The sequence below is a fragment of the Polyodon spathula genome, chromosome 12 (genome assembly GCF_017654505.1).
Source record: "Polyodon spathula isolate WHYD16114869_AA chromosome 12, ASM1765450v1, whole genome shotgun sequence".
NCBI lineage: Eukaryota > Metazoa > Chordata > Actinopteri > Acipenseriformes > Polyodontidae > Polyodon > Polyodon spathula.
Genome location: NC_054545.1, coordinates 14,870,315 through 14,888,177, shown reverse-complemented (window position 1 = coordinate 14,888,177; position 17,863 = coordinate 14,870,315). Strand labels below are relative to the sequence as shown.

The window sequence follows — 17,863 nt, the reverse complement described above, 5'->3', positions numbered from 1 at the left end:
GCTGAAGACAGTTTACTGTCAAAAGTCATACACCATGGCAAGACTGAACACAGCAACAAGACACAAGGTAGTTATACTGCATCAGCAAGGTCTCTCCCAGGCAGAAATTTCAAGGCAGATGGGGGTTTCCAGATGTGCTGTCCAAGCTCTTTTGAAGCAGCACAAAGAAACGGGCAACAGAGGTGGTCGGCCAAGGAAACTTACTGCAGCAGATGAAAGACACATCATGCTTACTACCCTTCGCAATTGAAAGATGTCAGCTCAGAATTGGAAAAAAACAGTGGGACCCTGGTACACCCATCTACTGTCCGGAGAAGTCTGGTCAGAAGTGGCCTTCATGGAAGACTTGCGGCCAAAAAGCCATACCTCCGACGTGGAAACAAGGCCAAGCGACTCAACTATGCACGAAAACACAGGAACTGGGGTGCAGAAAAATGGCAGCAGGTGCTCTGAACTGATGAGTCAAAATTTGAAATATTTGGCTGTAGCAGAAGGCAGTTTGTTCACCGAAGGGCTGGAGAGCGGTACACGAAGGAGTGTCTGCAGGCAACAGTGAAGCACGGTGGAGGTTCCTTGCAAGTTTGGGGCTGCATTTCTGCAAATGGAGTTGGGGATTTGGTCAGAATTAATGGTCTCCTCAATGCTGAGAAGTACAGGCAGATACTTATCCATCATGCAGTACCATCAGGGAGGCATCTGCATGGCCCCAAATTTATTCTGCAGCATGACAACGACCCCAAACATACAGCGAAGTCATTAAGAACTATCTTCAGCGTAAAGAACAACAAGGAGTCCTGGCAGTGATGGTATGGCCCCCACAGAGTCTGTCTGGGATTACATGACGAGAGAGAGAAGCAACTGATGCTGCCTAAATCCACAGAAGAACTGTGGTTAGTTCTCCAAGATGTTTGGTCCAACCTACCTGCCGAGTTACTTCAAAAACTGTGTGCAAGTGTACCTAGAAGAATTTATGCCGTTTTGAAGGCAAAGGGTGGTCACACCAAATATTGATTTGATGTAGATTTTTCTTCTGTTCACTCACTTTACATTTTGTTAATTGATAAATATAAACTATTAACACTTCTATTTTTGAAAGCATTCTTACTTATTTTTTCATACCTGCCTAAAACTTCTGCATAGTGCTGTGTATATGTGTGTGTGTGTATATATATATATATATATATATATATATATATATATATATATATATATATATATATATATATATATATATATATTTCTTTCTTTTCTGTCAACTAACTAGTTCTATGGTTTATACCTTTTTTTCCCCCATAAGCAATTCTTACTTTTCACTATTTATTGTGTAAAGGCAAAATATCTTTAATGGTAAAACAATGAATGAGAAAATATAAGATGCCAATATTATTAGAATCAATTTAAAAGTTCTTAATCATGTCAAGACATACACCTATGAAATAAATATTCCAGGGCTTGCCTCGCAATGTAAGGAAAAGGTTTGGGTCCAGATTACTCTATTGTAAATAAATGCAAACATGGAAGGTCTCCTAATAAGTAACAAAATACTGTACTAAAGCACGGTGTTTCTAAAAGCCTACATTTTTACACTACTGTATACCCATATGAATAAAACCCAGAAAAGTATAATAGGCTGGCGTTGCACTTATACTTTCACATTCAACTATAAAACTCTTTTCAAAGTTTCTAAATTACTGTACTGTGTTACATATTTAATACCAAGCAACAGAAATTATAACTGCACGCACATGCTTACTTTTCCAAGCAGCGTCATTCTGCTCTTCCGAATCAAACTAATCTTGACTAACAAACTTTCAGCCACCTCAGCTTGAGCCGTGCCAAACCACTAGAACACATCAAGAACGCTGTAGATTAGACGCCTAAACACAGCGAGTTGCCAGATTAACCACAGGAGCATTTAATGCATGTTATCAGCTGATATTACAACTAAACAGTGCAGTAGCTGGCATAACTAGTGTAGCTTGAGGTTGTAAGTTGAACTTCCAGCCAAAGTTGATTCAGTCTGGAATCTAATGTTATAACGGCACTGAAGCAGGCTTTTTTTTTTTTTCACCCTCTCTGGGTTGTATTTTCAAACAAGCACAAAAAGCTCATTTTCAGAAGAAGTTTTAAATGTATGTAAATAACAAATACAACAGTAGTGCAGTTAAATTGTTATTGTTGCTCCCTGGAAATACACAACTGAATCGATTAATAAGACAAAAACTATTGAACAGATACATTTTTTTCACAGGTTTATATGTGTAACTTGTCTGTGAAGTTACTGGCCTAAGTGATTGATTTGCTGTTTCTGAGTACAGCAACCAACAAGGGAATCTAAGTCAAGAGAACATTTTATATATGAAAGCCTTTACATGATGAAGCACAGAAAACAATATTACTGCTTTGGCAATTACGGTGTCTGACGACTGATTGGGTATCTTTCTTAATTGGTGACAAATTTTGTCAGAAACAGTTTCGTGGATAACTGAATGTTGCAACACAGTTGCTACAACATAAAAACAAATATTAATCAAAACGCCACTCATAAAAGCTTCCATGAATAATTTGGTCCACTTCAAAACCAGCTCAATTTTAAGGCTCGAGAGAGTCTCTTAAACACTCTGGTGTAGTACAGGATGCTTCTTCAACAACGATATGCTGTACAGCCGTGCTTGTCTCCACAGGTAAGAGTTAACACAGAATGGCTTTGCGTTCAATAAGACTGGATACTTCGACCTTTGTTTAGTTTGAATTACTTAACATTTTTGTGTCTAGTTATTTTTTCGGCATTGAAATCATCATTGTTAAGGATCTGGTTAGACAAGAACATAAAGTGTACACAAATTTGGATTTATGAAAATGTAAGCATACAAGTGTCTCATCATTTTTGTAAAATGACTAGCCTTTCTTGAGCCAAGTGTGCCAGTGATGGTTCAATTTTTCGTAGGAACTTTGGAAGCCTGTTGCTTACAACACATTTTTAGACAGAACTAACATAACTTAAGTAATTTTTTCTTAAATAATCTAAGTAATTCTTTTTTTTTTCCTACTGCAATATAAACCCACTACTACAATAGCTTTCAGTAGTTTAAAAATAAACTTAGACCTTTACTTGGTTTCACAGATCCCAATTAGCACTGATTAGTGTTAATCAGAATCTAAGAAACCAGACTTATTTATTTTCTGTTAGATGATTACATCACTTGCTTTATAAAGTATTTGAATCAAATTGTTATTGCATTTTAAAAAGAACTATTGTGGTGTAGGAGGAAAAAGGAATGTTTTCAATTAACAGGTTCAGAAAGAACATTTGTCAGCAACCAAAATGAAGCATGCAACACATGGAGTTGATCAAAACACAGTAGTGCAATGACGTCCCGTCACATAATTTTCTTTTTTGGAACGCATTAGGGACCAGACTTGTCTGAAGTGGTATTGAGTGTCATTTATTTTTTTGGTTTTTTTTTCCCCCCAGTTTCAGAGGACTAGCACGCCATTCATCACATCCTACAGCTCGAGGAGTGACTTTTCCCCAAACGTTTCACGTTTCAATGACTGTATACTACTTTTTATATATGTATATATATATATGTATATATATATATATATATATATATATATATATATATATAATATAGAATATATATAATAATATATATATATATATATATATATATTATATATATAACACATTGTTTCCTAAGCAGGACTGTATGGATTCATAATAGAACACATCATTAGAACTTGAAGACCCAGTAAAGTGAGAAAGCTCTGGGGGAAAGTCTGTAATGGTGTTGATAAATGTACAGTGTTCTGCATTGTGTGCCTGTATTAGCAGAATACTGATGTGAGTAGACATTAATCATTTATTACATATACTGTAGTGTCATTTTCTGAATTCTTCTGAGTAGATTATATTGCAATTACTCCAATATTGTGTGTGAATGTGCTTTGACTGCAAGTTCAAGAGGTGATCTTCAGTTATAGTTTTTGCCATAGACATGTGCAATGTTGTGCACACCAGCCAAAGTGTCTTTATATTAGCAGGCACCATCACTATTTAGAGCATCGGTCTATTGAGCCAACAAAACTGAAGGTAAAGTGTTCCAAAGTTACATCACTAGAGGCATTGGCTCTTATGTAAGACTAATCTAGCCTTACGTTATCTATGAAGAGCAGATCCTGCGCTCAGGGTTAATACCCTTAACATAGACTTAAACATTTACAACACAGCAATGGAAATAACTGTGGTTGCTGGCTGGTAAACAAAACTACTCTAAATTAGAATCTTTAAGCAACTTCTTCCACAGCAGTGACTTCTTATCTAAGCAAAACACCCAATACATGAAAGTGGATTTTAATAAATAGATCATTTTGACTGAAACTGCAGGGGCGATCGGTACATGCTCTCAGATGCATTCTGAGCCATTTTAGACCACTTTCAGAAACAAACTTGAACTTAGCTTTACAGAAAAAGAAATTCAGGAATGACTTCCTACAGGTTCTCATTTTTTTACCAGATGGATCAACCTGATAAATTACACAGGCTAGTTTTTGAAATGTTACTCAAACCGTTTACATGTATGCCTATTTCACATTATTGATAAACTCTGGAGCAGTAACCTTTCTTATTCAGTAACACAGATTCAAGTTTTGGTATCTACAGGAGAGCATTTTATTCTAAAAGCAGTACAACAATTCAGTGTGTTAATGTCAGAACCAATTGTCCAAGAATTGTGTGTCTCAATCATAGCTGCCTAACTTTGTGCATAAAAAGTGGGGGGCAAACTGAAGAATTAAGTGGATTTTACAATTAAGAAGCTCTATGAAACCAAGCAAACCTTGCTGTTGTGAAGTTATGGCTTTATGGTTATTTTTCTTCAGATAAACTAATAGCTGTGATAAACTAAAATACCTTATATAGCTATCACACATACGCAACAGATAACATTAAATCTTAAATATGAATACTCCAATGTCTATTTTTTTTCTTAAACTGCAGGATAAAATACACTTCTTCTATAATACATTTAACACAGAAATAAAAAGGGGTCAGCAAATTAGAGATTTATTCTGCCTCTAAGGCAGCTTATTTAGAAGAATGGAAGGTAAAATGAAATGAGGATGCGATTATTTTTTTGTAATTGTAAGAAATTAAATTGGCACCTGGAGACCTGAAACTACTGTATATAATTATTGTTAAAAACAACATAAAATGTATACTTAAGAAATTTAAAAATTAAATTATGAAACTTGTCATATTTTTACAACAATTTCACAAATGTTGAAAACTATTTCATAAATTATTTTTTATTATTCAACATACATTTCTTAGAGGGTACCTATGGTGAACTGAAGTGAATGGACTTATTTCAACAGAAAATGTGTTTCCAAATACTTTATATTTTACATCCCTTCCTATTGTTGTAATGCTAATGGTCTATTTTGATCCACAGTGTTCAAACCGCAAGCTTTAGTGTACTGCGTTATAATCATCGCACTGTGACGTGACATGTCAGTGTTAATTTCCGCAGTTCTTGCCTATAACTACGCACAAAGCAAAACTGTTTTCAGATATACAAATATCATGGATGAAGTGAATAATTCCAACACAATACAATAGTACCTGTATGAACAGTTATTGTTAGACTACAGTAGTCTACCCTCTTCAGGTAGGGAGAGTGATGATTCAGATGAGGATAGCAGTCAGTTCGTTTTAGTAACCTGGATAAACCCATCTGCAATTCTCTGTGATTGGTTGCAAATATGAACATTAACCGTTCAGTAGTTTTTAGTCCAGATTTGCACGACACTGTACAGCCGGTCGTTCAACCTTCCCTTTAGTCACATCAAGTGTTACTGTACTATAATAAGTAAAACAGCAACCTGCACAAAAATACAATATTCTGTTACCAAAGTGACGATGCTCCAGGGCGAAAAAAAATGGGATGAAATGAGTCCCAGCAAAGGTTCTGGGGTACACTGGCACCAGTATTCCAAAAGTGGGACTGTCCTGTCAAAAACGGGACACTATTTATAAATGAAATTTGAAGCCAGTTTAGCCCTAATAGCATTTCATTTAATCTTGAACTTGGAACTTTTTTTATACCTTTTTTTTCACAGCATTTCTTTTTTCGTAGCTTACTCAACAAGGATGTTTTTTGTTGTCAGATATTTCATATCATGAGAACGGTATCCATAGCAACAGGTTGCAGGATGAGGTCAAATAGCTCATTTGCACTGGCCCAGCTGAGGTTGAGTGTCTGTCTCCATCTGCCAACTACCTCTCTCAGCTAGGACTTCCGCAAACGCCAGAGCTTAATTCCAAATAGTAGCCAGCAGCGCAAAATAAATCACAGCTGGCATGCAAACCAAAGATAACCTAAAGTTTGGATATAGAGCAGGTCATGCTCTGAATATACATAAACAGGAGAGTTAACCCTTTGCGGTCCCATGTGGGGCCAGGTCCGACATTACAATTTTTCCTTTCCAGTCCGATGTCGGACCCTGTCCGACGTCATCAAAATGACGTAAAGCACAGGTCCCTTGTCATCTTTTTTCTCCGGAAAAAGTAGAGAAAACCTTTCAATGGCAGAGTGAGACCGATAAGAGCCGAATGAAGCTGAAAAAATAAAAAGTGGGCGTATCTGATAGCCCCATGCACCACATAGATAACACGGACATAAACAAAAGAGGGTAGCTGTTTCTGCATCTGCGCTCAAAGAATTACATTTGCAGAGCTATTTGGAGATGTTATAGTAATAAAATAATGACTTGGATTGCATTATGGAGGAGTTTGGTGATAAAACTAATGATCAGGAGAGGATTTACCAGTATGCACTTCCATAAAGAGGTATGTGAAAAATACAGCGAACAAGGGGTGGGGCTTGGCTGGAGATGCAGTACTGAGTGTCCTTTTGCGATCCAATGCCTTCTAAACCTGTTTTACTCTGAAAAAAAAATAAAAAATTTTAAACAGCGCGTGTAAAATAAAATGGCGCACGTGAAAATAAATTGGACCTGTCACGCCTGACAAAAGCTGAATAAATGAACTGCAAAAGGGTTAACTTGCATCCTGTTTTATCAGAAATGTGTTGTGCTGCTAGACACAAGTTTAGTTCCTGTAACAAATTACATTTTGTTATGTATTTAGACTATTTTTCACCTGGGAGTGTAGTTTTTTTAATGACTACTATTGCAGGTCTGAAGCTGACTTAGGGAAACCTATTTAATAATCAAGTTTCATATTAAAAACTGGGTGGTACACACTGCAGTCAATTAAAAATGTGATGCTGTTGGAAAGGTATTTTGGAAGGTAAAACAAAAAAAAAAAACTGGAAGCATCAAAAGTATCTGTTCCACAAAAGCAGAACCTTAAATGATATCCTAAAACAAATCTGAAGCCAAAGTAAAGAATCAGTGTAATACGTTCATACTTTATGGTTCTGGTTAGGATTCTAGCTGCATCATTTTGACTTGAATTGTAACCACAAGGCAAAGTAAGCAGATTAAGCATGGGGAGTTCCAGGGCATCCAAATACCAACAAATGGATTGCAAGATCCTGTACCGAGATAACCAAGACACGGTCTAGCAAAACAAACATGGAAACACAAGAGGGATGCATCTCGTTTCCTGAATGTTTCTGTGATGAGCTCACTGCTCCAAGCTGCTGCAGCTGTGGCCTGCTTTAAACCCATGATAGGACTGGAAAGTGGGAAGAGAAAGCAGGTGATGATTTCCTCTTCAGCCTGACAAACTGGAGTTGACTAAAGTAAACAGTATGGGAAGCAACAAACACAATCCCAGGGATTAGTTACAAGCGTTGTAACATTCGCCCTCCATGGTATGTGCTTCATATAAAATTCTTAGCCGCTTAAGGATCAACGGCAAATATACTCTGCAAACCTTGAATTTTATTAGCGCTAGGCTTTCTGTACAATGGGGAAAAAAATTTAATACATAATTACCGCTATTAGTTTTTTAAAACATGTACATTATTAGTATCGTTCATAATGCAGGAAACCACTGCTAATAGAGCTTCCCCATTTGTAGATGATTTGTACCGCCTCATGTAGATACACGCGAGGCCCACAATGCAAATTGTATTGGACCATGTGACACGATGGCTTGTGTGGTGACGTCAGACCTGGAAGAAACTCAGACAGCACTGGGGTATGAATGCGCTGTTGCGTGGTTTATTATTAATAAAAGGTTTAAACAAAACACTTCAAAAACAAAAGAAAATGACATGCTGGTCAATACAGACAGACAAACAGATCCACCAACATGGGTAGCAATTATTTTTAGATATTAGCTTCATTTTCCCGCTACTCACATCTCTCGTACCGCCACTGAACACACTAACCTCGACCAGCCAAAGTGGTTTATTATTAATAAAAGGTTTAAACAAAACACTTCAAAAACAAAAGAAAATGACATGCTGGTCAATACAGACAGACAAACAGATCCACCAACATGGGTAGCAATTATTTTTAGATATTAGCTTCATTTTCCCGCTACTCACATCTCTCGTACCGCCACTGAACACACTAACCTCGACCAGCCAAAGTTGCAGGTTTATATGCATGTGACCATCTCTAAATTAGTAATCAATCAACCAATCAATCAATCTGGAGAAGGTCACATTCTGCACCAGTTTAGCATGGATGGGGAAGTTTAATCCCATCCATACTGTAAAATAATCAACAATAAAACAATGTGTTTTTACACACATAAACAATACATTTTAAATAATAATACAACAAATAATATGTAATACACAGGGCAGGGGTACACCCTGTCACAGACCAGAACAACGTGGACACAATTTCAAGGTATGAAGTTTATTTTATAGACCAAAAGTAAAATTAAATAACTTAAAAACATTACGATTTTTTATAACATAACAGGCAATGACCTAACATATTAAGTTTATTCAGTCTATATAATGTTCATTTAATCTGTCTTTTTGTTATAATGTTAACCCTGGCTTCACCCATGCTAAAAATGAACACATACTAGGTAGATAATTATTATTGTATCAAAATTCTGACTACGAAAAAAATACACAGGCGCAAATAGCTATAACTTTACCATGATCAGGTAACGGCTTACTTGTTTTATCAGTAAGAACAGACTAAATACAATCTTGAGGTGCATTAAGGAATCTTTTTTATACAACAGATTAAGATTATCACTACCTTGCGTACTTCTGTTTAACTACATGTGCTTTAACAAAAAATAAACATACTCTGTGTGTGTGTGTGTGTATATATATATATATATATTATACTGTCAAACTATAACTTACACACACAGCTAACGGTTACTGTTTAATAGAACTAATCCAGAATTTTTTTTTTTTTTTTTTTTTTTTTTTTTTTAATAATTTGGGTTGACATCCCTTATTCTGTTATTACTTCTTAGTTAATGTATTAAAAATGGTGCGAGCAAGCATATTTATGAACAAACCATTAGTAGAACAAGCTGCATGAAACTTTTAAATGCAGTGGTACTGTGCTGGAATTAGCTTTTATTTTCACAACAGCTCAGTTGTTATAACTTATATTTTATACAATGCAAGATTCAACGATAATGTGGCACACATTACTTTATGTATCTTTTTTTTTTTTTTTTTTTTTTTTTTTTTTTTTAAACAACTGAAGACAGATAACAGGATAATTTCGTACCATTTAATTTACACCGATGAAACTTGGTTAACCGCACTGGTGTTATATCAAATGCTTAGATGGCAGATGTGGTTGTGTTCTTGTAGAACTTAAGCATAAAACAAAATACATTTCGGCAAAGAATTACATTAGTTCCATTACTTAGTTGAACACAAGGTGGTTTCAATAAATACTTTCTGATTTAAATGTGATAGTTTGATATATTCCGTCTATTTAAAACAGTAGGTAGGTGTTTCTTTTTAAAATTATTTTGATATATAATTATTAGTGGAATAAACCGCTACCGAATAAGACCATTTTGCTACCTACTTTCCAGGCAAGTAGCAAATCCTCACTACTGCCTTAAAGTTAACTTCTAGCCCTGTATATTTTATATTATATATAAAAAACTAGCATCTTCTCAATATTTAGAACTAAGAATTGTGGTCCGATAACTACTTATTTTGTATGCCGTAAATCCGTTTATCCTTGCCACGAGCCAAAAGGGTGGAGATTAAATTAAATTCTGTAAATGCTAAACTGTGAAGAAAACAGAGGCATGAAAAAGGACTACCTACCACTTGTGGCACTCGGCACACTGGTCATCTCTCTGGAGAGCTGCTTCTGCCTCTTCTCTCCCTGCAGAAACAAGTCGAAAGTCAGAGACACATTGTTCAGTTGAGCCATTGCATTGTGGGCTGGATCAATCCACTATCAGGTCCCTTTGTGAAGTCAGACATATTCCTGCTTTCCCACATTGTTGCCGAATAGTTGCACACATCTCCGTTTATTTCGGTCTAATGGATTACAACATATTTTCTATTTTTACTTCCCTTCTCCAGACACTTGGTATATGCTCAGAAGCAATCAAACTTAAGCACAGAATGGGTTTTTTATGAACAAGGAAAGTTGACGAATATGGCGGTTAGCTCACAGCTTTAAGAAGTTAATGATACAGGTTTTTTCACTTATGAATAGTTTGATAGGCTTACGCACCAAGACCGAGTGGTGTGGAGATGCTGGTATGCAGAGTCAACAGGACAGTGTCAGATATGATTGACACCTTTTCATTTGTGAGATAGCTAACCTGGAAATCATGTCTTGAAAGGTGCATGTTAATGTAAAAATACAGACCTGTATTCAATGCCGTTACTTTTTGAATACTGAAAGGTGACATACTTATGTACATTTATTCTGGCGAGTGCATCCACAATGCTTTGGTTCATCAATGACTAGGTTGACCGCAGCCACGGCAATTTCAAAACAGAATGAATAAGGCCTCTTTATTGTTCAAATATAAGTGAACCAATTGTTAAGTTAGGTCAGCCCCTAAATTAAATGAAATCACCATGGCTCTTGCATACACACCAAAAGTAAACAGAATATAAACAGAACATTAAATTACATCCTAAAACAAATCTGAAGCCAATGTAAAGAATCAGTGTAATATGTTCATAGGTTATGGTCAGGATTTTAGCTGCATTATTTTAACTTAATTGTAACCATAAGGCAAAGTAAGTAAATTAATTAAGCATGGGGAGCATTGGGAATGCATCATACACAATCCCAACGATCAGTAGCGAGCGTTGTAACACTGGCAACCCATGGCATGTGCGTCACACAAACAACATACATACAGGTTCACTATTTTAAAATAATTGTAACCTAACCGTACCCCTTTAAGGATCCATGATAAACATATACCACAAATCTTGAATTTTGTTAGCTGTTGGCTGCTATAAAACTTGCTAAAGAAATAAAATAAAAGTGATGTCAGAATGAAGGCTACAAAGCCTCATCCCTAAATGTCTAACATTCTGTAAAAGTGTTTCTGTCCCAAAGTCATATGTTACCATATCACCAGTAAAAACTTTTTTTTTTTTTTTTCAATATTTAAAAAACATATGGTTTGCAGAGCTGGAAAATACTTATTTTATATGCTGCGAGTTTGTTGCTCTCCCCACCAGCCAAAAGCATGGATAACAAATTGAGTGTGTAATGCTAAATTGTGAAAAAAAAAAAAATGAATGTGGCCTTGTTACTTCACCTTCTGCTTGAATTTAAGTGATCCAATTGTTAAGATAGATCAACCCCTACATTTAATTAATAACCATGGCTCTTGCATAAAAAGAATGTTTAGAATGATAACCAGAATAAAGCAGGATACACTTTTTCAAGCAGCAACAAGGCACAGAGCACTTGTGGTTAGAAACAAGACATGTGGACCTTTTCAAACAAGAGGCAGGCGGTTGTAAGGGTGAAAAAGGTAAAGTGACAGAGAAGATATGTAAACATGCACACACACACACACAGTAGCTTATAAAAACAATCCAAATGGTGCGTGACATAGCACCGAAACAAAGGAGAGACTGTAATGAAAGGAGATGTAAACTTCTAGAGGAGTTAATGAAGAGCAGCTGGACCAAGCGGCAGTCTGAAATCAATAACACAACTACAAACGAAGCAAACTCACCAGCTGACTTAACCATCTCAATCCCAAAAGCTGTACACACAAATACAATAATATTGGAGTACAAATGTACTTAACCTATGCTGCACAACACAACACATTATCTTAACTGGCTGCTGAGTGGGAAATGCAGGCCAAATTTAGTCATTATGGTTAAATTGCCAATAATGACAACATTGAGTTTTAATTAAAAGAACACCCCAGGATCTTAATGATTTTGTTTTGTTGCATTTTTCAACCATGATAACAGCACATGATGCAAATATTTTGTAGGTAACTCAATTTTACTAGTTTCTAAAATTCCACCAGTTGACTTGCCATATTTTGCTTCTCCTTATACAAACGTGAGAGAGAATTGTCTGTATTTTTACAAGGGTCCTGAAAACGCAATCTGATTTTAGAACAAGGCTTGCTCCTTTGAAATGTTTACCTTTCAGAGGCTCACAAAATACCATAATAAAATCGCTTTTTGGAGTACATATTTGACTGGGGTTCTTCATTGGAACACCATAAAACCTGTTAAATAGAACAGGTTTCGACATTTTCACTTTGAGTTGTTTCTGAGCTGGCAACATGCTGTGATTGAGTGGGGAGGAGAAACTGCTATCCAAAGTCATCAATAGGAAAGTATCAGATATGATTTGACACCCGTTTTGTTTGCTGCAATTTCCTTAGCTTGGCTATCTCCACAATAGCTACTGGTCAGAAGCAGAGAAAAATTGAAAATTAAAGTAGCCACTGCAACCCAGTGCTATCAGCAGGTTTCACAATGTCGGCTCAAAATGAAATGCTTAGTTATAAAAGGTGAGTGATTTATGACAGTATTTTGTGAGCCTCTGAAAAAATTGATCTAAAAAAGGAACAGGCCTCTTGTTAGTAACAGCTTGGTATAACTAGTTTTACTGAAAGATCCGTGGTCAAGTGGCGATTACAGTCAAAGCCAAAAAAATACTTTGCCGAAACATCTGTCTGCTTCATTTTCTTATAGTGTTATGAGTGTTTCAGGTTATGGATGAACCACCTAGAACATACTTCCATTTGTTCCCAAGACCAGATCCTGCTCCCCCAGAACTTTTAGCACAAAAAGTGAGGGGTGAAGAAAAGACACATTAGTGGTGCCAGTGCCACACATCCTAACTGAAGCAAAGGATCTGCTGGGACCTGCTATCAAGCGACTTCTGTTCAGGAACAACAGTTTTAAAAAGGAAACAAAAAGGGTTATCAAGCAATGTTGCTGGTGCTGAAACAATGGGATCAATCTCCTACCAGGAGAACACAGACAGGCCGAAAGGCCTCTACTCGTTCATAAATTGTCTTATATCGGAATGAATGTTAGAGACATTGTAGAAAAGTGTTCACTCCTTAAAGGCATTACAGAACCCACTGCAGTGTTTACAAGAAACTTACTTTACCTTTGCTGTATCCCGTGTCCTTATTTCTATTATTTATTTAGTTTTTGCATATTCCGATAGTTTTTAAATATTTATTCACATATCACAGATAATAAACCTGGGAGATAGATTGTGGTTTGGAAGAAAACAGTCTACCCATTTCATGCTCGCTCCTGCAACAATGCCATTGCTTTGTTTGAAATGAGTGGCGTATTGTGGGAACAAAACATATACTGTTGCAGAAGGGAGTGTGATCGGACACCCTGCGAACCTTTGAAAATATTTTTTTCTCCTGGAGAACATTCTTGAGTAAATGTTGAGAAATGTTTTGCCTGGCTGATTTATGATGCGTGATTAAAATTTTCAAGTCAGCAAAAAAAAAAACAGCACTGCAGTACAGAAAACACCTGACACAGCAAGGAAACAATACATTTCTTGCAAACACTGCAGGGTGTTCTGTTACACTTTAATTGATCTATTAAATGCCATGAGTTTATTGAGTTTATTGTATTGTCAACATGATCACATTAATTGGTGCCAACATATTCCTAATAAAAAGAAGTAAATACATTTACAAAAACACTTTTCTGAAGTTAACTTATTTCAAGGTACCAAATTCAATGTAATTTATTATTATCAAGACTACAAATAAAAATAAAAAGGAAATGTTTACATCTCAGAGCTGACCTATAGGCTAGCATGCAAGAGTCTGGTTTGTTTTATGAATTTCCAAGTTATTCCCTTTTCTCTTGAGGGAAATAAAAAATAATTAATTGCTGGTGTGGTGGAAGAGGCCTGCAGACTCCGGATCACATCATAAGCCCTTCAGGGTCAAAAAGCTCCATTCTGGTCTCCATAGCAATCACAAACCAGAACAACATCAAGTCTTGAAATGCTTGTTAGAGAGGCATGTTCCCTTTCTTACCCAATGAGAGCATTTCTGGGTTTCACAAAAAACAAGGTCATGATCAAAAGTATTAAAGTGTTACAGAACATCCTGCAGTGTTTACAATTTGCGATGAACCATGTTGTCCATAACGCAGAATTTTATTAACATATTAGCAATTTAACTTTTTTTTTTTTTTATCACACATCATGGTGAATACATTTCTCAACATTTACTTGGGAGCGTTCGCCAGGAGACAGAAAATATATCGTGCAAGCACCTCGGTGTATCCAGATCACACCCCCTTATGCAACAATTCTGTTCTCACAACACACCTCTTATTTCAACCACACTACCAGCATTGTTGCAGAAGGAGCATGATCTGGATACACGGCAATGTTCAGAAGAAAAATTATTGTTCTCCTAGAAAACATTTTAGAGTAAATGTAAAAAAAAAGTAATACCCTACAGGGGTGTGCAATTCGTATCACCCGACGCTCAGTACAACATTTGTGTTTTGCCGTTATACTTTGCCCGTCGAACAAATAGTTTATTTTTCCTATGTTCATTCTGTTGCTATGCGTTTCTTATGCAGGCGGTTATTTCTCCTGTGCACACGTGTCACATGTTTCCCTTTAACTAGTGAGCGAGGCTCATGCCTTGGTAATGGCTAAATAAGTTAAAAGAAGAAATACATTGCCTCATAGCTGTCAGTTTCACGCTCACCTGCAAATCATTATTCTTCATCTGCTTGTTAGTGTTCTGGAAGAGACCTGATAAATTGCATAAACCTTTGAACTCTGTTTCATAGACACTACGGAAAGTAGGCAAGTCAACAAACCACAAACTGCTGTCAACTAAAGTGTGGCTTTAACATTTTCATTTAACCCGTTTTTTGGCATGTCTTAAAAACTATAGTTAGTAGTGATTTAATGGAATGTCCAGAAACATGACTTTCGACATCAACTCATTGTTATGCAACAGGAAAGAGCTGTGACTGATTTTCTACAGCATTTTTAAAAGATGGTGAAGGTAAGGGCTAAAGAGAAAACAACCTATTAACCCATTAAGTGCCACTGTCTTCATTTGAGGACAGGCTACTTTTCAAAGCACTTTTAACTGGCCCTTGGGTTAAAAGACTAAATTGAATGGAATAGGGAGAGTAGCTCTTTATGCATACCAACTATAAAACATACTTCATTCAAGAACTATCAGGTGAACTATGAGATGTATTGTGCTTTTGGTATTGCACCGTAATACTAGCCATACTTAATTCTACTACAATACAATATTATTATTATTATTATTATTATTATTAATCTTTATTTTTATAAAGCGCCTTTTATAGTGGACCACTATCACAAAGCACTTTACACAATGCAAGATTAGGGTGTGTGAACTAACTATGCATCAGTTGCAGAGTCACTTACAACAACGTCTCACCCGAGACGATACATATCATGTAAAGAAAGTATCATGATTCATCAACACAACGAATCAGTACACCCCTATCAGTATTATTAAAAAGCTGGCCACATCCACAGTAAAGTGAGACACGTGGAGGTATGTATTTTCGTAGATTTTCTTTAAATACATGTAAAAATGTACTGTGTTTGTGTAACATACAGATAGATCCTGTGGTGGGGTCATTATTAAATGATGTCATCCAAAAAAGGAAGCGAATATAGTGCCAATGACCAATATGAAAATGTTAACAGTTAACTTGCTGAATGCTGTTAATGACATTACAGCATTAGGACCACTAAGAGTTGCCAAAGGTTGGCAGGTCTGACATTAATAAAAAAAAAATCTGGTACAGCACAGCAGAGGATTGCAACCTACAGCAACGGGCATGCAATGGCTTCCAAATGTTATTTACAGCAAAATGCATTTAATTCAGTAAAAAAAAAAACGAAAGGATCCAAATGATATCTCAGAATTATTATTTCAGACATTTGTTTATGTGCAGGTTTTGGCTTAAAGAAGACAATCTCTGTTTGATCGCAGCTATGAAGACAGGGATGATGATTTGTATTGTACTTTATTTAATGTCAGGGAAGCTGTTTCTGCCCAAGGCAGCATTTCTCATTTCCACTTCCTAAGTTACTGCCAAAAGAATACTGATAAGATTGTGTTCCTAAACCAAGTCAAAAGTGTCTTTCTTGCAATGCTTTGAACTTGAAAATGTGCACTTATTAAATCCAGCATTCGACAACCCCAACCATTTTTATGCTACCAGTTTTATGTTCACATTTTTAACCTTGAAATGATACTTAAAGACTCCTGTTGGCTGGGAAGCATTCATTCATTGCCAGAACTGGACTGATTTACAGCTCTATGCTATAATCGTAAAACCTACTAGCAGTTTTTTTTTTTCTACAGTTAAAGCCACTCAACTTTGCCTTCTAGTGTTAATCACATGTACGGTGGCTTGCGAAAGTATTGACCCCTTGGCATTTTTCCTATTTTGTTGCCTTACAACCTGGAATTAAAATGGATTTTTATTTGGATTTCATGTAATGGACATACACAAAATAGTCCAAATTGGTGAAGTGAAATGAAAAAAATAACTTGTTTAAAAAAATTCTAAAAAATAAATAACGGAAAAGTGATGCATGCATATGTATTCACCCCCTTTGCTATAAGTTCTGGTGCAACCAATTACCTTCAGAAGTCACATAATTAGTTAAAGTCCACCTGTGTGCAATCTAAGTGTCACATGATCTGTCACATGATTTCAGTATATATACACCTGTTCTGAAAGGCCCCAAAGTCTGCAACACCACTAAGCAAGGGGCACCACCAAGCAAGCGGCACCATGAAAACCAAGGAGCTCTCCAAACAGGTTAGGGACAAAATTGCAGAGAAGTACAGATCAGGGTTGGGTTATAAAAAAATATCCGAAACTTTGAACATCCCACGGAGCACCATTAAAGCCATTATTAAAAAATGGAAAGAATATGGCACCACAACAAACCTGGCAAAAGAGGGCCGCCCACCAAAACTCAAGGACCAGGCAAGGAGGGCATTAATCAGAGAGGCAACAAAGAGACCAAAGATAACCCTGAAGGAGCTGCAAAGCTCCACAGCGGAGATTGGAGTAAGCAAACATGTTTGGTGTTCGCCAAAAGGCATGTGGGAGACTCCCCAAACATATGGAAGAAGGTACTCTGCTCAGATGAGACTAAAATTGAGCTTTTTGGCCAAAGGAAAATGCTATGTCTGGCGCAAACCCAACATCTCTCATCACCCCGAGAACACCATCCCCACAGTGAAGCATGGTGGTGGCAGCATCATGCTGTGGGGATGTTTTTCATCGGCAGGGCCTGGGAAACTGGTCAGAATTGAAGGAATGACGGATGGTGCCAAATACAGGGAAATTCTTGAGGGAAACCTGTTTCAGTCTTCCAGAGATTTGAGACTGGGACGGAGGTTCACTTTCCAGCA

The 17,863-nt window shown here is 36.6% G+C and overlaps 1 protein-coding gene across 1 annotated transcript in view; it reads right to left on the bottom strand.

Moving 5' to 3' along the window:
* rmdn3 (regulator of microtubule dynamics 3) overlaps positions 1-17,863 on the bottom strand; it is a 61,127-nt gene that overhangs the window by 30,726 nt on the left and 12,538 nt on the right. Inside the window, exon 7 of the mRNA XM_041266646.1 lies at positions 10,248-10,308. Within this exon, the coding sequence (XP_041122580.1) occupies positions 10,248-10,308 (61 nt within the window). The remainder of the gene's footprint in view (positions 1-10,247; positions 10,309-17,863) is intronic.